Here is a 21835-nt window from a genome sequence, read left to right as displayed (position 1 = left end):
ATCTGGTGCTATCTGTGTTTTATTGGACATACACTCTAAAAAATATATATATTGTTATTTTCAACCCAGTGTTGGGTCAAGAAGGGTAAAACCCAGCAGTTGGTTTAAATTACTGTGTGTAACCCTAATTTTTTACCAGTAGCCTACTGTACTGTATATTAGCACTATGTGCAAAGTGCCAATACCTCTCCATAAATTGTTCCACATCAAATATTTGTTTTCCTTTTATAACAAACAATCAAATGTTTAAATAACAATGCACTTTGCCCATGAGGTAAAAGTGCTCGTTCAAAATCTGCTGCATCGCTTTAGCACCTGACGTGTGTGGGCGTGGCATCGCTGATGTCAATCAAGCGTCGCATCATCCCGTATTAACGGCGCTCATGAACACTTCGGACAAGCCGTTACCCTTAGACAAAAAACAAAACAATGTATAACCACACACGTTTTGTTTGGTGCGTGGACGACACAACTGTTTGCATAGCAACCAAAGTGGGCAGGATGAATAATCAAAAGCACTGATTGTTGTCACAGTCTCTGTGTTTGTCACTTTGTGACAGGAGGACACCGGATCGGTTTGTCATGGAGAATTCACGGACATCACTAATGGTCAAGGTGGCCGCGATGGTCGCGATCGGTCTCGCGGCCACCTTCGTGATGCACGTTCAAGATCCGTCGCAGGCGCTTTTCGGATACCCAGAGCTTTGGCGGAGGACCGGATTGGCCGGTGCTCCTGCGCGAGCGGCTGCCTGTATCCTCGCGGGAGTGTTTCTTTTAGCTTTGGGCTGGTTGTACAGATTGTTATTCGCTCCCCTTGAGTTGCTCCGTGGCGTGGATGAGGTGGGCTACATCGCGGAGGACGGGCGCTCCCGTGCGCAAGCGGCCAACGAGGTGCGGCGGAGGCGCAAGACTGGAGAATTACCGCCGGTGTATCCCAATGGCTGGTATCGGGTTTTGGACTCTCACATGCTGGAGAAAGGGGATGTCAAGAGTGTGACTGTACTGGGTAGGTATCAGAGGGGAGGTAAAACTGCGCAGGAGGTCTAAAATTACGTCACAAGAAATGTCGTGTCCTGTGGGATTTCTTGCCCTCTTTTGCGTCTCCTTCATTTATCAGGCAGTACCTAAACTATATAAAGCACTCATAAACACCACATATCATCATCTGCGTCATGTTTTAACTGTTGGTCCGTACGCGTGAGCTGGGGGAAGTCCAAAAATGGACGCGTTTTGCATTTTGAAAGTTGAACTGATCATGCTACTTTATATAAAAACGCAAGGGCCAAAGAATTGGTCCGTCTATCGGACCCATGTGTACAAACAATACATTTAAGATAACATCAGCATCACAAATTGTAGCTCAAACGGGAGCGCATTGCGCTTGCAATATTACAAGTACGTAGGCTAAAATGAAACTCCAATGCATTGGAAGTCGATATGGATAAAAACGTCTTCAAAATGCATAAATAGACAAACAGTTCTAAAATAGCGCAGACAGTATCCCCAATAGACCGACGCGTTTTTACGCAATAAAGTGTTCCAGTTAACAGTTAAAACATGTAAATAGTTCCCCTACTCTCTGCACATTTTCTGCAATGTGTCTTCGCTTAAGTGCTGCGCAGGCCCAGATGTGACACTGAAATAGCTCTGCGCTCATAGTTCTGTAACATAAATGTTTTTTTAGGTCACCTCAAGAACGGAAACGAAGTTGATGACGCTGGCGTCCGACATTAAAGGCTAACGCTATTGTTAAACTGTTTATACACTCCCAAAAATACAGGTTCCTCGAAGGTTCTTTGACAAGTTGTATGGTTCCATAAAGAACCCTTAATTTCCACATTTAGGCATTTAGCCAACGCTTTTATCCAAAGCGGCTATAACCACAGAACCTTTCAGTTGCACCAATGCTTCTGTAAAGAGTCTATTTTATAGACTAAAATGTGGAAGAAATGTTGACTAAATGGTTCTTTGGGGAACCAAAAATGGTTCTTCTATGCATGGCATCACTGCAAAGAATGCTGTCGTAGGACCTTATTTGAAAGACTGTAATGAATATTTGTACTAAATTTCTCACACTGCAAAGCAATAAGCTAAAATCTAATTTTAAGTAGTGGAAAGTTACAAATGGAACAGGACCAATGGTATACATTATACATACATACATACAGTATATACACATAAACATGATATTGAGAAAAGCATGAATTATATTCTTATTTTCCTAAAGGGAGCTAATGGATTTATTTGAAATACGTTTATGTCAACAAAGCATTCAAATGTTATTACCTAAATTGAGCTGATCCACGTTTTTTTTTTTTTTGGCAGTCCAAAGTGACTTGACCTTGGCACTGTTAGTGTTATGCGCCACAATCTGAGCTACATGAACATCTAAAAGGCAGTATGTAGTTATAGATATAGTGATATCAATATCACTAGGACACTGTTTTTGTTTGTGGCAGACACAATTGAGGTTAAAGAGCTGGATTTGGATAAACCTATGTCACAGACAAACTTCTGAAAGATGCTGAGCATTCTGGGTTATAGAAAAGCAAACAAGACAAGTTTGCTGAAGAAGTGACAGACTATACCTATGATAAAGCTGATACGTGCAGCTCCGGCATTGCACGTACACAAGGGCTTAATCCAAGTCATTGTCTTTTGTTACTAACCAAGTATAGAGCTTTTTGTTATGTTTCAGTGTCTGTTGCTTAGATGAGTTGCTTATGGGTTATCATGTTGCAAAGACCTTTGGTTTTCAGTGAAAACATCAAACAGGACGCCTTTGTAGTTTTGCCATCGAGATACAGACACAAAGCTGACCAAAAGTATTATCACCCAAAACATAAGTGAAGGGAAAACAAACATTCTTATTTAAACCCACCACACTTAAGATTTAAGTTAATGTTTGGTGTTTGCAAATAAATTTCCCTCTAAAAAAACATTATAAATGAAGTTAAACATTACCTATCTACATTAATAATAGTGCAGAGATGATGGATAAAGATTTGAGTCCAAAAAGTGAATGTCAGGGACATTTTTGTCAACCAGTCTTAGTCATATCCCAACAATAAAGTGCCCACAAAAATACAGGTGCTTTCACAGCGATGCCAAAGAAGACCTTTTTTTTTGGTTCTTCAAAGAACCATTTCTTTATACACTTTTATAATCTAAAGAACCTTTTATCACCTTTTGGGAAAAAAGAAAGGTTTTTCAGATGTTAAAGGAACACTTTTTTTGAAAACATTTAAGTTTTACTGTTTTGGAATCATTCAGCCGATCTCCGGGTTTGGTGGTACCACTTTTAGCCTAGCTTAGCACAATCCATTGAATCTGATTAGACCATTAGCATCGCGCTGAAAAACGACCATTGATAAAAAATTACCAAATGATATTACACAGTGCCCGAAAATAGTCTTCTGCTATTAAAAGTTAAAGGCACACCATGGAACTTTTTGGCCACTAGGGGGTGCTAGACATGTATTTTTCGCGCCGCAGCACTGTCGCAAAGGAAAGGAACTGGCCAACCTTAAAACTAAACTAAAAACTAAACATTTAAAACGCTAAAAGATCAACATTTTGAGACATCAGGGAGAAACGCAGTCATGTTACAACTTTCTGATGAGGAACTCGTGGCAGAAGCCATTTCTTAATCTGAAGGTTGCAGCCTCCGGATGTCGTATTTCTAAGCTGCATACGTCATCAAGACTGTCTTATTTCAGAATATTAACAATTATAAAGTTGACTATTATACTTAGTTAATCGTTAATTGTTGCAGTATGCTTATGACTTGCGAATGTAATGCTCAGTTTACCTTAATAAACCAGGCTTGATGACGTATGCAGCCTGCATATTTGACCTCCAGAGGCTGCAGTCAATTGAGAAACGACCGAAGTATTTCCTTGCCTTTTTCAAAACAAATATTGTTGCATCGTCTCTCTCTCCCTCGCCACCAGGATTTTCCGCAATGGCGCTCGTTTTTCCTCTCTTTTGTGTGAAAATTTTCGCTCCAAATCCAAGTAAACCGATGTATATAGGTCTGACGCTTTATAATACGTCACGCGAGTGACAGTGGAACGCAGCAAATGAGGAAGAGAGAAACGCTCGGATCTGATTGGTGAATGTGTTTTGTTTTACACTGTGTGAGTTTGAGCAAGTTTGAGTAAAAAAAAAGGTAAATACCTGTACGTGAACACAGCATCTGAATACAGGAAACTATATGCAAGATAATCGCCGTCATTTATAAAGAAGATCGCATTTATGTATGAATCAAGATCGTGAGTTTATATAAAAAATTGCCTTAAAGGGGAATCGAACCCAGGTCGCCCGTGTCACAGGTCCGTGACACTAACACGGTGCCACAGAGTCACATACAATACAAGTTGCTCTCTACATTCCTTAAGGAGCCTCCAGCAAAATTCACGTTAAAAACAAATTGTGTGTAGGAAATGACGTATGCCGTAAAGCAGTCGAATTTTGTAGTTTTTTTTGTGCTCTGGTTACTACCAGAAACCCTAAGTTTTAAAATACGAGTAAAAGTGATACAGACCCCGTCAGACTATGGTAGACATGTCATTCAACCCATTTAAAGTCAATGTACTATCACAAGGGTCTTGAAAATGTATTATGAAGGTTGAAAAATTACATACTGTCGCTTTAACAAGGGGACTATTTTCAGGTGCTGCGTAATATCATTGCGCCTGCTGCAGCCATGGTACGGCAGCAAAATCCTTGATTATTACGTCAAAATGAGAGTATAGTTCCTAGCGATATCGGCCTAGAAAATAGCAACTTTTACATTTCAGTCGGTCTTAGCACACGATGTAACTGCAGAAGAGTCAAGTTTTAAATAGGAAAAATATCGAAACTCTTTTGTTATTTTTTAGCCCCAATGCTAATGGTCTAATCAGATTTAATGGTTTATGCTAAGCTATGCTAAAAGCGGTAGCGCCAGACCCGGAGATCGGCTGAGTGGATTCCAAAACGGTAAAAATCAAATGTTTAACTCTAGGGGAGCTAGAAAAATAGCATATTTTTTAAAAAAGTGGAGTGTCCCTTTAAAAATGCTTTAAAGAACCATTTAAACAAATATAGGTTCTTTTATGGCATATTTTTAAGAGTGGATGTGTACTATTAAGAAGGCACAGATTATGTGCACAGAATACGGCAGAGGCGAATTATGTCAGTAAGGCCCAGTCCTGCCAAACGTCTAACCGTCATTAAAATCACATTGTTCTTGCACTTTTAACCTCAAAGCCACAGACGAAAAGCATTATCTACCACTAAGCAGTGATGCAGCTAAGTAGACTTTCATTAAATGATCTCAAAGAGTAAAACATTTCATTGCTAGCAGTAACTGCTATGCTCTATATTGATGTGCATTTCATAAGACCTTGACGTTAAGTGGGCTATTGGCTGGATGTCTGACAGAAATCAGATAACTGATATGATAACTGATATGCTTACACAGCACAAACACATTGTATGAAAATAGGTCTGAATGTATTAGCATTGCCAGTTTTCGTACCAACCTTTCTCTACCATAAAGCTTTTGTTGTTTCCACTGTCTTTTTGTGATTTTGTCATCTGAGACGCTGCATTGCAGGCTAATAAAACTCCTCAGGTCAGCATAATAAACAAAGAGAGTTTTCCAGTCTTACAGATGTAGACCTGGGGAGAGAGAGAGAGAGAGAGAGAGAAGGAGAGGAAAACAAGGTTTTACTGTTCTGCAGGAATGAATTGGACTTGATATGCATGTTGCATATGTCTGGTTATGTAAAAGCCGCAGCTTGGCCAAAAAAACATTCAATTTTTTTTAAAAGAAAAATCCAGATCATTTACTCACCACCATGTCGTCCAAAATGTTGATGTGTTTCTTTGTTCGGTCGAGAGGAGATTGTGTTTTTTGGGGAAGGCATTGCAGGATTTTTCTCGTTTTGATGGACTTTAATAGAGCCCAACATTTAATATTTAACTCAACAGTTTTTTTCAACGGAGTTTCAAAGGACTATAAACGATCCCAAATAAGGCATAATGGTCTTATCTAGCGAAACGATTGTCATTTTTGACGGGAAAAAAAAGATCCACTTTTGGACCACAACTTCTCGTCTAGATCCGGTCCAGCGCGACCTAACGTAAATGCGTAGTGACGTAGAGAGGTCACGTGTTACATATATAAAACGCACATTTGCGGACCATTGTAAACAATAAACTGACACAAAGACATTAATTAGTATCATTTGACAACGTAGGAACGGTCCTCTTTCAACACTTGTAAACACTGGGGCGGAGTTTCGCAATCGTCCTCTGTGACCTCTTGACGTCATGACGTATTGCGTGGGGTCACGCTGACGCATCACGACCGGATCTAGACGAGAAGTTGTGGTTTAAAGGTGTATATTTTCTATTTTTCTTGTCAAAAATAACAATCGTTTCGCTAGATAAGACCCTTATGCCTCGTTTGGTATCGTTTATAGTCCTTTGAAACTCCGTTGAAAAAACTGTTAAGTGTTGAGTTAAGTATTAAATGTTGGGCTCTATTAAAGTCCATTAAAATGAGAAAAATCCTGCAATGTTTTCCTCAAAAAACATAATTTCTTCTCGACTGAACAAAGAAAGACATCAACATTTTGGATGACATGGTGGTGAGTAAATTATCTGGATTTTTCTTTTAAGAAAATTGAATATTCCTTTAACTAACCTCTGACTAAATGACAGAAGGTGTGGTGTATATTGAAGTTTAATCTGGCCTAAATCTGCATACTTTAAAAGAAGAGGATGTTTGAACTGATCCTCCAATTGGATATGCAGTTATATGCAAAATTTGAGTCCAATTTCAGGCGTGCAAACATGCATTTTTTTTTTAATCTTGTGTTCTTTAAGAAGTTAAAGAAATGGAAGTATTTTGATTTCATGTTTTCAAAAACGTCACGTGACAATGTTGTGAAAGTTATTTCCCACTGTTTTTAGTATTATAACATTGGTTTAAATTGTACTGATCAGATCAAGTTGATGAGCATCGGCAAAGAAGTGGATTCATTCAATAAACCGGTCTCATTTTATCAGTTGTTTTTATGCTCTCTGTCTTGGCTTGAAGACTGAAACCTGGCATAGAGTTAAAGGAACACACCGACATTTTGGGATTTTGGCTTGTTCACTGTGTCCCCCAGAGTTGGATGGGTCCATGCATGCCTTTTTTTCGTCTCGGTGCGTCCTGTGGCTCTGTCTGACGCCCCCACCGCTAGCTCGGCTCCCAATGAGTGACAAATAACGCAAACATTTTCATATTTATGTTGTGATTTGTATAGTCACAGCATGTACAAATAACAAGGTCATATGAGACACAGCCATCTTTTAGGAAAATGTTCGCTTTATTTTGTCATTTATTGTGAGCAGTATGCTAGCTGGAGCCATTTACTTCCAGTCTTTGTGCTAAGCTAAGCTAGCAATGGGGGCGTCAGACAGAGTTATAGGATGCACGGAGATAAAAAAGGTATGTATCGACTTATTTAACTCTGGGGAATAGGGTGAATAAGCTACAATCCCAAAATATCGGCATGTTCCTTTAACTGAGTAGTGAATATAATGCAGTGATGGAGAGAGATCAAACAACAAACTAGATCTAATCATTAAATAGAATCATTGGTATTAACAACTCTGTATAAGTAGTACTAGTTTACATTTATTTATTTCGTAAAAACTCTTATTCAAAGCTGTATACAAATGAGAGAGTATAAAACATTTTGTATAAGTTTAAAACATATTAACTTATAAGTTATTAGCAGTACAGCATACCACCTCCAAATGCTGTGAATGCAAGCAAGCAGGCCTTTTCTCAACAAAAATCCCTTCACAATGATGGTCCGTGGCATGTTCTCAAAGAATTTGGAGACACTACTTGGCTCTTTTAAAAAAATAAAAGAAACAATACTGCCCTCTGTAGGTGATTCTGTCTAATGGCTTCTGCTCTGAGTGTTTAGCTTCAGAGTTTTCTTCACAGTGAAATGAAATGTTATATGTGTGCTTGTTTGGTTTTCAGGACAGCAGGTGGCAGTGTTTCGTGGACAGGATGGCAAAGCCTATGTGGTGGATGCTTATTGCCCCCATTTAGGTGCAAACCTGGCTGTAGGGGGGAGAGTGGTGGGGGGCTGCATCGAATGCCCTTTCCACGGCTGGCAGTTTCGAGGGATAGATGGGAAATGTGTCAAGATTCCATATGCAGATAAAGGTAAGAGATGGAGCATTATAACTTAATTAATACATATATAACATAATAACTATTACAACAAATACAACATGGATAGAGGAATAACTGCTTGAAAGCATGTGCTGAAGAAAGTGGAAATATACATTTGTGACATTTAGAGCTATCTCTTTAGTAATTTTTTTTTTTTTACGATTACAGGTTGATTCAGTGATATCCCCATAAAATCAAAACTACACTTTTTTGCTTATAGTATGACTGTGTAAGACTTTAAGAGATAGTCTACCCACGGATATCAAGTTTCTTTATTCTGCTGAACACAAAAGAAGATATTTTGATAAATAATAGTAAGCACACAGTTGATGGAACCCATTGAATTCCATAGTATTTGTTTTTCCTACTATGGAAGTCAATGGGTACCATCAACGATGTGGTTACCATCATTTATTAAAATATCTTCTTGTGTGGTCAATAAAATAAAGACACTCATAAAGGTTTTAATCAACATGTAAATGATGACAGAATTTTCAATTTGGGGTGAACTATCCCTTTAAGCATATCTACACTTTCACAAAAAATGGTACAGAAGTTTTTAAAACTTACACTTTTGTAGCTAAAAGGTACCTGAAAGGTACACTTTGGAACCTAAGAGCTATATACACCAAAATGATACATATTAGGATCTTTTTAAAGGGCACCTATTAGGCAAAGTCCACTTTTACAAGGTGTTTGGACATAATGAGTGTTGGCAGTGTGTGAACACAACCATCCCACGATAAAAAAAACCAACCGCTCCTTGTTTTTTAATCCCCATTACACCAAAGCTGTCTCATTAGTCATGCCGTTTTGAGTCTCTTATCAATGTGAGGTCACATTGATACAGCCCCGCCTCATATACCATAGTTTCCACCCTCAGTGAGTTGTACTCTGTCCACTACATACTATTGTCTCAAACTGTATTAATCAGATCTATTTTAACTGAACGCGCTCACTGTTTGTTTTTCTAAGGAAGTGAGGAGGTGTTGCTAATTTGCATTTAACTCTTTCCCTGCTTAAACGCTTCCCAATGATGAGTATTTCCAGCTATCCACCAGGTGGCACTCTTCCGCAATTTATAAAACCCGGAAGTATCGCCCTAGGGCAAACGGCTGTATAACCCTGTATGTTCTGAGGAACGCTCTACATCTGATTTCTATCACAGGTCCTTAACAAAAATGTAATTATCTCCATACATTTTGTGATTTTGAAGAAGCCTACCCATATTTCAGAGGTGATAAAAAGAGAACTAATGAAGGTAGGATTCTTTTTTTTTGTTTGAGAGCAGAGGGTCTTTCATTTGATATATTGTATGTTTATATATTTAAAGAAGAACATTTTCTGGAAGGTATTAAACTTGTGTAAAAATCATAAACAATGCTGGTGCTGGCTGGCAACTTAAAAAAAAAATGCTGGCGGGGAAAGAGTTAAAGGTATAGATATTAAAACATTTTGGACATCCTATAATAAATAATCTATGAGGTATTTTGAGCTGAATCTTCACAGACACATTCTGGGCACACCTGAGACTTATATTACATCTTGTAAAAAGGCCATAATAGGTGCCCTTTAAAAGGTACCGCCCCAGTGACAACTTTTGTACCATTTTTCTGAGAGTGAAAATAGTGTGCTCCAAAACACTGACGAAATTCGCATTTAGAAGATATAAGCATTCAAAGCATGCAGTCTCTTCCTTTCTTTATGGATCAATAATTTTCTGCACTTCAGCTTTTAATCAGATTTCAGGCTGTGAGGTAAACTAAATGATATTGGCTATTTTAAGAGGAGGAGCCACTCCTTTGAGTATGCTATGCCCCACACTAAATTAATTTCCAAATTACATTAATACATCAAACATAGCTGCTTACTATATTCCAGGGCACGTCAGTGGGTTTTAAAATGTATAAATAATATTAAAACGCTTGACATAAACCAGTTCAATTATGGTAATGCATTAGGTCTATACTTTCTGAGTAATACATATATTCTTACTAAGAAATTTGTGGCTCTCTAGTGCCTGAGTTTGCAAAGGTGCGGTGCTGGCCCAGCTGTGAGATCAACGGACAGGTTCTGGTGTGGTTTCACTGTGATGGGTTAGAGCCCAGCTGGACAGTTCCAGAACAAAGTGAGATCACACGTGGAGAATGGGTTTACCGCGGTCGTACCGAGCACTTCATAAATGCACATATTGAGGTAAGGCTACATATGTGCAAATTTCCTGTAGGGCCATTTGAATTGATTACCCATGAATTTATTATTGGATTTAACAGACATAATTTTTGCATTAAAGGTGCATTGTGTAACTTTTAAAAAGAATCTCTTGACAGAAATGCAATTTAATTTATATAAATATATTATTAGTGGGGCATAAAGACCTTACATATTGAACTGTATTGTTTTTATTACCTTTGAATGAGCCATTTTATCTACATAAACAGCGGGTCCCCTTACATGGAAGTCGCCATTTCGTGCCGCCATGTTTGTACAGTAGCCCTAAATGGACAAACTGATCTATAGAGCGTGCATTGTCTCAGATGATTACATGTTTGTCCTGTTGCGGCTACCGTAGCTTCACCATGCGTTTTGAAAGGGAGGGATGAGCTGTGAACTGAGCCGTTGGTTGCAATTTTATTGCTAGATGCCGCAAAAAGCTACACAGTGGACCTTTAAAAAGTACCAATTTTTATGTTATACATACGTTCAATGTCCTTTTCTCAGGAAATTCCAGAAAATGCCGCAGATATTGCACATCTGGCTCATCTCCACACTCCAGGAATCGTCAGTGGCGTTGATCTCCGCTACACCAACAGCAAGACCTGGGAGTTTATAAGACATGATTGGAAGGTTAGAAATGCTTCAGACATCCAAATAATTCCCACAAAAGATTAGTTTTTATCTCTTGAAATCCTGATCATTAAAGGGACACCCCACTTTTTTATTTAAATTATGCTCATTTTCCAGCTCCCCTAGAGTTAAACATTTGATTATTACCATTTGGAAAGCATTCAGCTGATCTCCGGGTCTGGCGGTACAATTTTTAGCATAGCTTAGCATAATTCATTGAATCTGATTAGACCATTAGCATCGCGCAAAAAAATAACCCTAAAAAAATGGAAACGCTTTGGTTATTTTTTAGCGCAATGCTAATGGTCTAATCAGATTCAATGTATTATGCTAAGCTATGTTAAAAGTGACACCGCCAGACCCGGATATAGTCTGAATGGATCCAAAACGCTAAAAATCAAATGTTTAAGTCTAGGGGAGCTGGAAAATGAGCATATTTTCAAAAAAGTGGAGTGTCTCTTTAAGGGTTAAAATTAGTGCTAGGCAAGGATTAATTTAGATTTTTTTGCATAAAAATATGTGTTTTTTTATTTATATATCAATTTTTTTATTTATATAGAATATATAAAAATCTAAATAAATAAATAAATAAATATATATATATATATATATATACACACACATGTTAATGTTTCTTAAATACATACATGAATATGTGTGGGTGTGTTTATATATACATAATAATTACAGACATTAATCTAGATTAATCTTTGCCCAGCACTTGTTAAAATTGATAAAACAGCTGTCAGATGTATTATGACTGTAAATACCCAGATGTATACAACTTATTTTTTCTTGTTAAACACAAATTAGTAATTTTATATTAACCTCTTAAATATGGGTTTTCTTCAAAAATACCAAATTTTGAGCAAAAAGCTGAAATGATTGCATTTTTGTAAAGGAATTTTGTTATAGATCAGATTCAAGACGAAAATCAAAACATACACGGAGTTTAAATGTAATTAAATTAGTTTTTGCTTCAGTTTTTTTATAAATTGGGTAACATCTAGTGGATAATAGCGGAATTATCGCCAGGAAAGCGTCATTGGCAGGGAAATGTTTTCTCTCAATTAGAGTAGGCGTAATAAGCCATGGCTTCAGCCTACACCTTTTCGGTTACCCACCTTGTTTGTAATGTATTTGCAGTAAATATATTTTGTTTTATGTTTAGTAACCGAATAAACTTTCATTCATTCATTCTTAATTGACAACTCGTCAATGGCGGGGAAAGAGTTAAAATGCCATCTGTTGTTATCTTATATGGGGGTCAACATTGCGAAGTTTCAAAAGCCCATCCATCATCATTATATAATGTTAAATGCATACATGTACGTGTGTTTTCATTTCTAGGTGGAGTGGAAACCAGAACCTGAGCCAAACAAGCACTGCTCACAGATGTTGGTGAAGCACGCTCTCACTGTGTTTGGTCGGCATTGGCCTCTTCTCGATTTGGACGTCCTGGCAAGACAGGTAGTGATAGTGATAAGACGTCTGCTAGACGGCACCGGTGAGCTGCTTAGATTGAAAGAAACGCCAAGAGATTTGCTGTAATTAAATGAATGAAAATAAAGCCATGACCGATCTTGCAGCGCCGTGATCTTTGCGTTGTCAGGGTTGTTTGCTGTATTATAAGCAGTCAGTGGAGTGCACGTACAGCATGCTATTATGCAAATGAAATATCAGCTCTTGTGATGTTGGGAATTATCACAGTGGGATGTGTCAGATTTTTGAATGAGATGCTTTTGTCGCACTCAAGACTTGTTTGTGGGTTAGACTGTTCAGATTCTGTACTGTAAAAGATATTAAATTATTCGATAACAGTGATTTTTATCCTGTTTATACTGTAGAGACAGAAATGTGTTTGTATTTGTGTAGCAGTCTAAGCATCAGTGCCGTCAATTTTCTTCAAGGTTGAAAGGAACTGTCTTGTCACCATAGTGACAGTGAATAAAACTGATGGTATGTGTGAGAACGGTCGAAATTCAAGGCTGTGCTTGAAATCTCACTGAAATGTGTTTGATTCCTGGAATGATCTTGCAAGCTGTGCTATCAGTGTGATAGGCGCAATATACTGTGTACACATAATACAGGGATGACGGATAAAATTTTTGATCTTGGGGATTTTTATCTACTTGATTTGATCACACGTTAATGAAATTGGTTAAGACGTGATTCAAGAAATAACTTCGGTTGATCAATGGATAAATGATCACTGTTATTTTATTCCTGGTTCATTAGCCTGTTAATGTTACGGTAATTACATAATTATTAATATTAATAATGTAATTTTATTCACATATGTAGGTGGGTCCAGGTGTTGTCTTCCTGCTATTCGAACACAGTTTCCTGGGAAGGGGTGTGATGATGCACTGTGTGACCCCTGTCGAGCCATTACTGCAGTGTGTATCACACACCATCTTCTACCAGAGCAGCATTCCTCCCCTCGTACCCAAGTTCATTCTTCGTGCAGAATGTATCCAGGTAACACAAAGATCACACTGTGCGTCTTATCACAGAACAATAAATACAAAATCATTGTATTTTTCTGAATCTGTGTCCTTCCAACTATAATACACTCACCTAAATGATTATTAGGAACACCTTTTCAAATCAGTTGCTTTAATGCATTTAGGGGTGTGGTCCTGGTCAAGACCATCTCCTGAACTCCAAACTGAATGTCAGAATGGGAAAGAAGGGTGATTTAAGCAATTTTGAGGGTGGCATGGTTGTTGGTGCCAGACGGGCCAGTCTGAGTATTTCACAATTTGCTCAGTTACTGGGATTTTTAAGCACAACCATTTCTAGGGTTTACGAAGAATGGTGTGAAAAGGAAAAACATCCAGTATGTGGCAGTCCTGTGGGCGAAAATGCCTTGTTGATGTTAGAGGTCAAAGGAGAATGGGATGACTGATTCAAGCTGATCTTTGACAGAAATAACCACTCGTTATAACCGAGGTATGCAGCAAAGCATTTGTGAAGCCACAACACGCACAACCTTGTGGCGGATGGGCTACAACATAAGAAGACCCCACCGGGTACCACTCATCTCCACTACAAATAGGAAAAAGAGGCTACAATTTGCACAAGCTTACCAAAATTGGACAGTTGAAGACTGGAAAAATGTTGCCTGCTCTGATGAGTCTCGATTTCTGAGACATTCAGATGGTAAAGTCAGAATTTGGCGTAAACAGAATAAGAACATGGATCCATCATGCATTGTTAACACTGTGCAGGCTGGTGGTGGTGGTGTAATGGTGTGGGGGATGTTTTCTTGTGCCAATTGGGCATTGTTTAAATGCCACGGCCTACCTGAGCATTGTTTCTGACCATGTCCATCCCTTTATGACCACCATGTACCCATCCTCTGATGGCTACTTCAAGCAGGATAATGCACAATGTTACAAAGCTCAAATCATCACAATGAGTTCACTGTACTAAAATGGCCCCTACAGTCACCAGATCTCAACCCAATAGAGCATCTTTGGGATGTGGTGGAACGGGAGCTTCATGCCCTGGATGTGCATCCCACAGATCTCCATCAACTGCAAGATGCTATCCTATTAATATGGGCCAAGATTTCTAAAGAATGCTTTAAGCACCTTGTTGAATTAATGACACTTAGAATTAAGGCAGTTCTGAATGCGAAAGTACTAGTATGGTGTTCCAAATAATCCTTTAAGTGAGTGTATATCTGCTATCACCACCCTGCTCCTCAGACTATAGCATTGGGCATTTAAAAAACATATCGGTCTACCATAATTTTATACTAAACTTACCAAAAGATGCAGGTTTGAAACAGTGGTTGTTTTTCTGTAACAGTTTGAACGAGATGTGATGATCTGGAACAACAAGACGTACATCTCTAATCCAATGCTTGTGAAGGAAGACTCGGCCATACAGAAACACAGACGCTGGTTCAGTCAGTTCTACAGTGAGAACAGCCCACGACTGCGATATCAGCACGACACTCTGGACTTCTGAACACAGACGGCACTTACACCAATATGGGCTGCTAAAAGACAAATAAGTCGAAATTATATAAGAAGGCAGTTTTTTTAAACTGAAAACGTCAATAGCTGATATTCTAAGTTGATATTTAAAAGCTTTACCATTGCAAATGATTATGCAAATTATGCAAGTGAATTTTTTTCTTGGGAAATTCTTTTTAATAAAATCTATAAACAGTGTACAATGCACAAAGAAAACAAATAAAAAAATACAAAATCTGAATTTGGATATGATTTTTCAGCAGTGGTTCTTAAACTGGGGGCCTTGGGGGGGCCACAGTTTTATGACATTTTATAAAATACATTAATTTATCATAAATTATGTGTAATTAAACATTAGACTAACCAACAGTACCACAGTGTATCATTTAATATGTTTTGTTTTGTTTAATTAAAATTTTAAGTTTAAGAATGTTTTATGTCATAAATTTACTTTCGGGGGGCCACGAAGGGATGCACCGTGCACAAAGGGGGCCACACACCAAAATGTTTGAGAACCACTGGCCTTTATTTTGTAACTGAACATACACTACGTGACCCTGAACCACAAAAAAACGTCAGGAGGGTCAATTTTTGAAATTGATATGCATACTTCATCTGAAAGCTGAATAAAGATTTCCATTGATGTATGGTTTGTTATTATAATAGGACAATATAATAGGTTTAGTTACAATTTGAATATGTGGGATCTGATGGTGCAAACAAATCAAAATATTGAGAAAATTGCCTTTAAAGTTGTCCAAATGAAGTCCTAACACATATTAATAATTATAAATACATTTTACAGTAGGAAATTTACAAAATATCTTCATGGAACATGATTTTTATATTCTAATGATTTTTGGCATAAAATACATTTTTTTTATTTTGACTTATACATTGTATAGTTGGCTATTGCTACAAATATACCCATGCTACTTATGACTGGTTTTGTGTTCCAGTGTCACATATATGCTGCTCTATAAGTCTGTTCAAATAAGCTCTGCAAAAAGTTGTTTTTCTTTTCCATTGCAAAGACCTTTCGTCCTTGATGAAGTGCCTTGCACAATCAGGACTCAGTTAAAAATAGCTACTGTGTTGCTAAACTCCTTGATTTGAGAAGCAAACAGTTACTGCAGTCTGACTTTTACTGCTTCAGCTGTCTGAAGAGTCCTCTTAAATTCAGCAAGCATCAAAGCTCCATGCTTTTACTGAAGCACCAGGTCTCTACGCAAGCCTGTACACAGATGCAAAGGGAGAACACTGAGTTCTTAGATGCTGATTGTATAACATACAAGTGCCCTCATTTAGATCCAACTACTTTATACCATTTAATATTTTCTTTTCTTGAGTTACTTAATGGTCAGATTCACATTTGAATAAAGCATTATGCACTGAAAAAAAATGATTCATTGAATTTAATCATTTTTTTTAAGGTAAGTGGTTGCAATCAATTTATTTAAGCTACATTTAAACAAAAAAGATTAGTAACGTAAAATAAAATATAAAACTTTTGTTTAAATGTAGCTTAAATAAATTGATTGCAACCACTTACCTTAAAAAAATTTATTAAATTCAATGAATCATTTTTTTCAGTGTGTAATAATTTTATAAGCAAGCAAATATTTCAGATGCTGGGCATTAAAGGTCACGTTCTTTCTGATCCCATTTTTTAAACGCTAGTTAGTGTGTAATGTTGCTATAATAGCATAAATAATACCTGTAAAGTGATGAAGCTCAAAGTTCACTGCCAGGCGATATATTTTTTTAACAGACTTTGCCTTTCAAAGCCTACAGGGAACAGCCGGATTGGACTACAGCCCTCTACTTCCTGCATTAATGACGTCAATACGCACAACCGGCGCAACGTCATAGAATGTCTCGCCCACTTTTGGGGGAAATCACACTAGACGTTCCATTGGCTTCCATTCAAAATAGTGGAACAAAGCAACCTTCGTACACAGCCGGCAGGCGTAAATAACTTATGAAATCACTCAGATTAAACATGTTGAGTAATTATCTGTCCACCCTGCCTGCCATAGAGCGCGAAAGATACATTAACATATTTAATTTGGTCAATATAAAAACATGTCTCTTTCGTTCTCCCAGCATCAAATTTGTGTAACAACGCTCCCTATTGGCCAGAGGTGTCTTACCCGGACATTAAACACGTACCTCATCAAGTCAACAGGGAAGCAAGTGAATGATTTTACTTCGTATTTGAAAGTTCCTTCGTATTTATTTATTAGGTCTTTATATTTAGAGAAATGAGTGCACTTTTCCGTCCAGTCATACAACTAACTGGCTTAGCGATATTTCCAGCAATCACTGGATGGCGTTGTTACACAAAATTTGACGCTGTGAGAATGAAAGGGACATGTTTTTATATTGACCAAATTAAATGTGTTAATGTATCTTTCGCGCTCTATGGCAGGCAGGATGGACAGACAAACACTCAACACGTTTAATCTGAGTGATTTCATAAGTTATTTACGTCTGCCGGCTGTGTAAAAACGTTGCTTTGTTCCGCTATTTTGAATGGAAGCCAATGGAAGCGCTGCTTTTTTATCCCCCAAAAAGGGGCGGTGACGAAATTTACAGTCAAGTTCCCGGATGTGCCGGTAGTCCGTATATAAGAGTTTTTGACTTAACTCCGCCCACAGGAATACATCAGCTAAGCTAATGCTGCGTTCACACCAGCCGCGGTAGAGACGTCAAGCTCAAGTGATTTCAATATTAAGTCAATGTGAAGACGCGTTGACGCGTGTCTGGAGGTCTCACGGCGCAAATTAGGCGTTTAGCGCAGCACAGTAGACGCGATTCCGCCTCATTCGCGCGTCTAGTTCAAGCAAATGGCGCGAATTGAGCATTGCCACGGGAAACGTGCGAGTTGATAATATTTGAACTTTGGCGGAAAAACACGCTGCGTTAACCAATCAGGAGCTTGCTCCAGCAGTGATGTGATTACACGAAGCTAGCAGAGTTGCAGAAGCCCCTCCCATGATGTGAATTTCCGTGTGAATGTCTCGATGACTAGAATTTCACACGCGGCTTTCACGCGCGAATAAAGCGAGTAAACTCAAAATGTTCGGTAGACGCGAATTTAATGACTCAAACGCGGCTGGTGTGAACACACGGTAATCGCAAGCAAAACTGCTATCAAATCACAACACACTAAAGAAACTACACAATCAGAACTCGATACGTATTTCTGAAGGAGAAACTTCATAGAACAAGCAAGACATCAGCCCGTTTTGAGGACAGTGAAAACAACGGTATAGATAGAGATAAGTAAATTGTGTGAAAAATACTGCGTTTTTTTTACACGTGAAACATGAACACAAGTTATATTGCGCACTGTAAACACAATCAAAGCTTGAAAAACACAGAAAGAATGGGACCTTTAAAGCAGTGGTTCTCAAACTGGGGTCCGGGGCCCCCAGGGGGGCCGTGAGATGGTGCCAGGGGGGGCCCCAGTTTTATGACATTTTGTAAAATACATTCATTTATCATGAATTCTGTGTAATTAAACCTAAAAAATAATAAGCCAGCTAACCAACAGCACTACTAGGTATAATTTAATATGTTTTGTTTAATTAAAATATTACATTTTAGAACTGTTTTTGTCATAAATTTTCTTTCGGGGGGCCGCAAAAGAATGCACCGTACACAAGGGGGGCCGCACGCTGAAAAAGTTTGAGAACCACTGCTTTAAAGCACCACTGACATTATTTTCAGAGGATAAAAATCTTGTTTTTATATAATCACATACAGTAACCATATTGCTCTTGTTTTGTAGTCACTGAGTTTTAGTGTTGGGATGATTTACATTTATGCCAACAAACTCCTTCCTAAATTACAATGTTGGCGTTTGTTGGATCAGTGTGAATCTATCTTTATATTTATGCATTTGGCATAATGCATAATTCTTCATATTTATGCATCCAAAGCAAATTGCAGTGCATCACAGCATAATCCGTATATGTGTTCCCTGGGGATCAAACCTATGACCTTGTTAATGCAATGCTTTGCCAGTTATTCTTACATTTACATTTTTATTATTTGTTTATCACTTTAAGGTTTTAGATTTCACTATAATTAGTTGTTTATGCCCCAAACCTGCCATTATCCAAAAAACACAAAACTGCTGCCAAAGTGGGCTGCGCAAATACCAGGTCCGTTGCCCTCAATTAACGTCAATGATGGTCATCTGCATATAGAGTAGTGGCACCATAGCGGGCCATCCAATGTGGTTCCATTCGATGCCAATCTACTAACACTAAGTGGCATTAATGAACCGTTTTGACCGTACTTACAGCATGTGTCTGTTATGACAAGCACCATATGTTAAGGTCATGCACCACTTAATGCATCCTGATTGTCATATAGTGAGATGGAGCTACAGTAGCACCATGTCGGGTGATTGCCCAAAACATATGGTGGTATGCAGATGTTTCGTTCAAATTAATTAAGTCTTTTCATGCCCCTCTCCTGAGTGTCTTGTGTATTTTGCATCTCTTTGTTCAGAAAGTGTACATGGCTGTACAGACTGTTCGTCTGCTGCATGCTTCTGTACTGACTGCTGCAAAACAAGGAGAGGAACGTTATGATAGACACTGTGAAAGTCCCCAGGCTCTCGATATAAGATTTATGATTGTATAATGATTGTTTTACATGCATAATAGATTTATATTGAATGAGCTTCACATTCGCACTCATTTGCAGTGTAATTTAAATGCAAACAGTTATTTATTAGTGAAGCTTGTTAAGTAAAGCATTACTACTAAGTATTACATTATGGTGCATACCTTGTCTGATTCTGTTTGTGTTACAGATGGCTCCAATTGTGGCACTTGTTGTGTTTTGGTGTAATTTTACATTTTGAAGCTAGAGTTGCATTGCATTGATGTTTATACATGGGAAAAATTACAAATGCATATTGCATTATAAAATATAACACAGATGATTTGGTTTCTGTTTATAAAGGAGCACATAGCTAGGTATGTCATGATCATACACTGTGCAAGTATATTTTGTATGTGATTTGTATTCAGATAAAGTCTTCCTTTATAAGACATCTTACATCTTTCAGCCTAAACTCAATTCAGTTTTTGATCTAGGAGGATCTCGGGTGTCTTTGAAAAACTTTATAACTTTAAAAGGTTATTACATTTCAGGAAGTATGTGTGATGTTTTATATTTCACTCACTTCGGAAGTGGGACACGTTTTTCTAGAGCGCCTCTGATGTTTTTAGGCTATGACTGCATCTTCTGACCTTGAAACTGCTGAGCTGGCACTAAAGCAACAGAGACAACAGCCGGGGGTAATTCACCTAACATCTGCGACTATATCAGCTTTACCTGTAAGGATTCATATCCAAAAAGTGACAGATGGTCTGCAAAGGATTTGAAAAGAATTACAATTTGTTCATAGTTACCTCAAAGTAACCTTGATGATGAAGTAAAAATAGAAAACGAATGTCGACTCAGAAACAAGAGTGTTTGGATGAAGATCTCTAGAGACGTTGAACAAATCTGTACAATTGCAGGACAGCACCCTCATAAAAGGCTTAGGCAGTAACTCTATGTGACATGATCTGGCTCCACGTTGGACACTTTTTAACTGAGTTAGCCGTCGTTAAAAAAAGTTTCAATACTTTAGTAATATTTTTAATTATATTAAACTATTAGTACTTTTCAATGTTGAAAAAAGTATAATTATACCCGGAAGAGAATTATCATTTCTAGACGAATAGTTTTAAACGTACTTGCAACTAACTTTAGTTGCAACATAACTAATGTATAATTACCACGGGTCTGTACCATAGACTGTAAAAGGTCTGCACTGACCAGCAAACACAAAACGTTCCCCTAACGTTAATGTTTGGTTATTTTATTGGGAAACAAATAATAAAGTCCTGGGAACGTTCTTTTTAGGTTTTATTTTTGCAACCATAAAATAATGTTGCAGGGTGGTTATTTTTAAATAACCTAAAAATAACTTGTACATAACGTTCTCTAATGGTTATTTTTTGGAACTATAAAATAACGTTCCAATAACGTTGCAGGGTGGGGTTTTTTAAATAACCTAAAAATAACTTATACAAAACGTTCTCTAATGGTTACTTTTTGGTTATTTTTGGAACCATAAAATAACGTTCCCATCATTGCAGGGTGGTTATTTTTAAATAACCTAAAAATAACTTATATAGAACGTTCTTTAATGGTTATTTTTTAAGAACCATAAAATAACGTTCCCATAACGTTGCAGGGTGGTTCTTTTTAAAAAACCTTAAAATAACGTTCTATTTCTGTAATGAAAATTTTCCTAGATAACCAAAAACAACCCTTGGAAAATAACGTTATGAGAACCAAAAACTTATGAGAAACAAAAGACCTCTCTAACGACTTTTTAAAACGCTTTGCGAGAAATATAGCTTTTTGCACAAACCTCTGCTTCTTTCAGTAAATGGGTCGCGTTCAGTCATTTCTCATTCCGTCGTCTGGCTGCAAAAACCAAAACAAAATACATCAACGAGGGAAGCATGTATACTCATATATAAAATATAAATATATTAATATAAATTAATACATACTGTATCACTGTAAAACGCAGATTTGAGCACACTGATGAAGATAAAGAAAACGAACAAAAGCGATGTTAGGAACACTAGACTAGACAGAATGCAAGTACGACGCGATGGCGTCATGAATATGCTAAATAGCGTAAAGTGTCATCTGACGACGTTTAGCGACCTTTTACGTTTAA

General features: G+C 37.7%; 1 protein-coding gene and 1 long non-coding RNA gene across 2 annotated transcripts; one reads left to right on the top strand and one right to left on the bottom strand.

Annotated features, from left to right (window-relative positions):
* The first annotated feature begins 339 nt into the window (after positions 1-339).
* LOC129424406 (cholesterol 7-desaturase nvd) lies at positions 340-15712 on the top strand. The gene is made up of 7 exons (XM_055181072.2): positions 340-1006; positions 8036-8224; positions 10251-10429; positions 10955-11080; positions 12431-12550; positions 13385-13561; positions 14900-15712. The coding sequence occupies exons 1-7, from the start codon at positions 583-585 to the stop codon at positions 15059-15061; spliced, it is 1377 nt and encodes a 458-aa protein (XP_055037047.1). The 5' UTR covers positions 340-582; the 3' UTR covers positions 15062-15712.
* Positions 4953-21814, bottom strand: LOC129424408 (uncharacterized). The gene is made up of 5 exons (XR_012371196.1): positions 21663-21814; positions 21518-21573; positions 14857-15092; positions 10935-11052; positions 4953-5667 (listed from the first exon to the last, which is right to left on the bottom strand). It is a non-coding gene; the product is annotated as an uncharacterized lncRNA (long non-coding RNA).
* Positions 21815-21835: the final 21 nt, after the last annotated feature.

This window comes from Misgurnus anguillicaudatus, chromosome 9 (assembly GCF_027580225.2).
Source record: "Misgurnus anguillicaudatus chromosome 9, ASM2758022v2, whole genome shotgun sequence".
Classification (NCBI taxonomy): domain Eukaryota; kingdom Metazoa; phylum Chordata; class Actinopteri; order Cypriniformes; family Cobitidae; genus Misgurnus; species Misgurnus anguillicaudatus.
The sequence above is the reverse complement of the archived record's forward strand: the minus strand, read 5'-3'. Positions and strand labels throughout refer to the sequence as shown.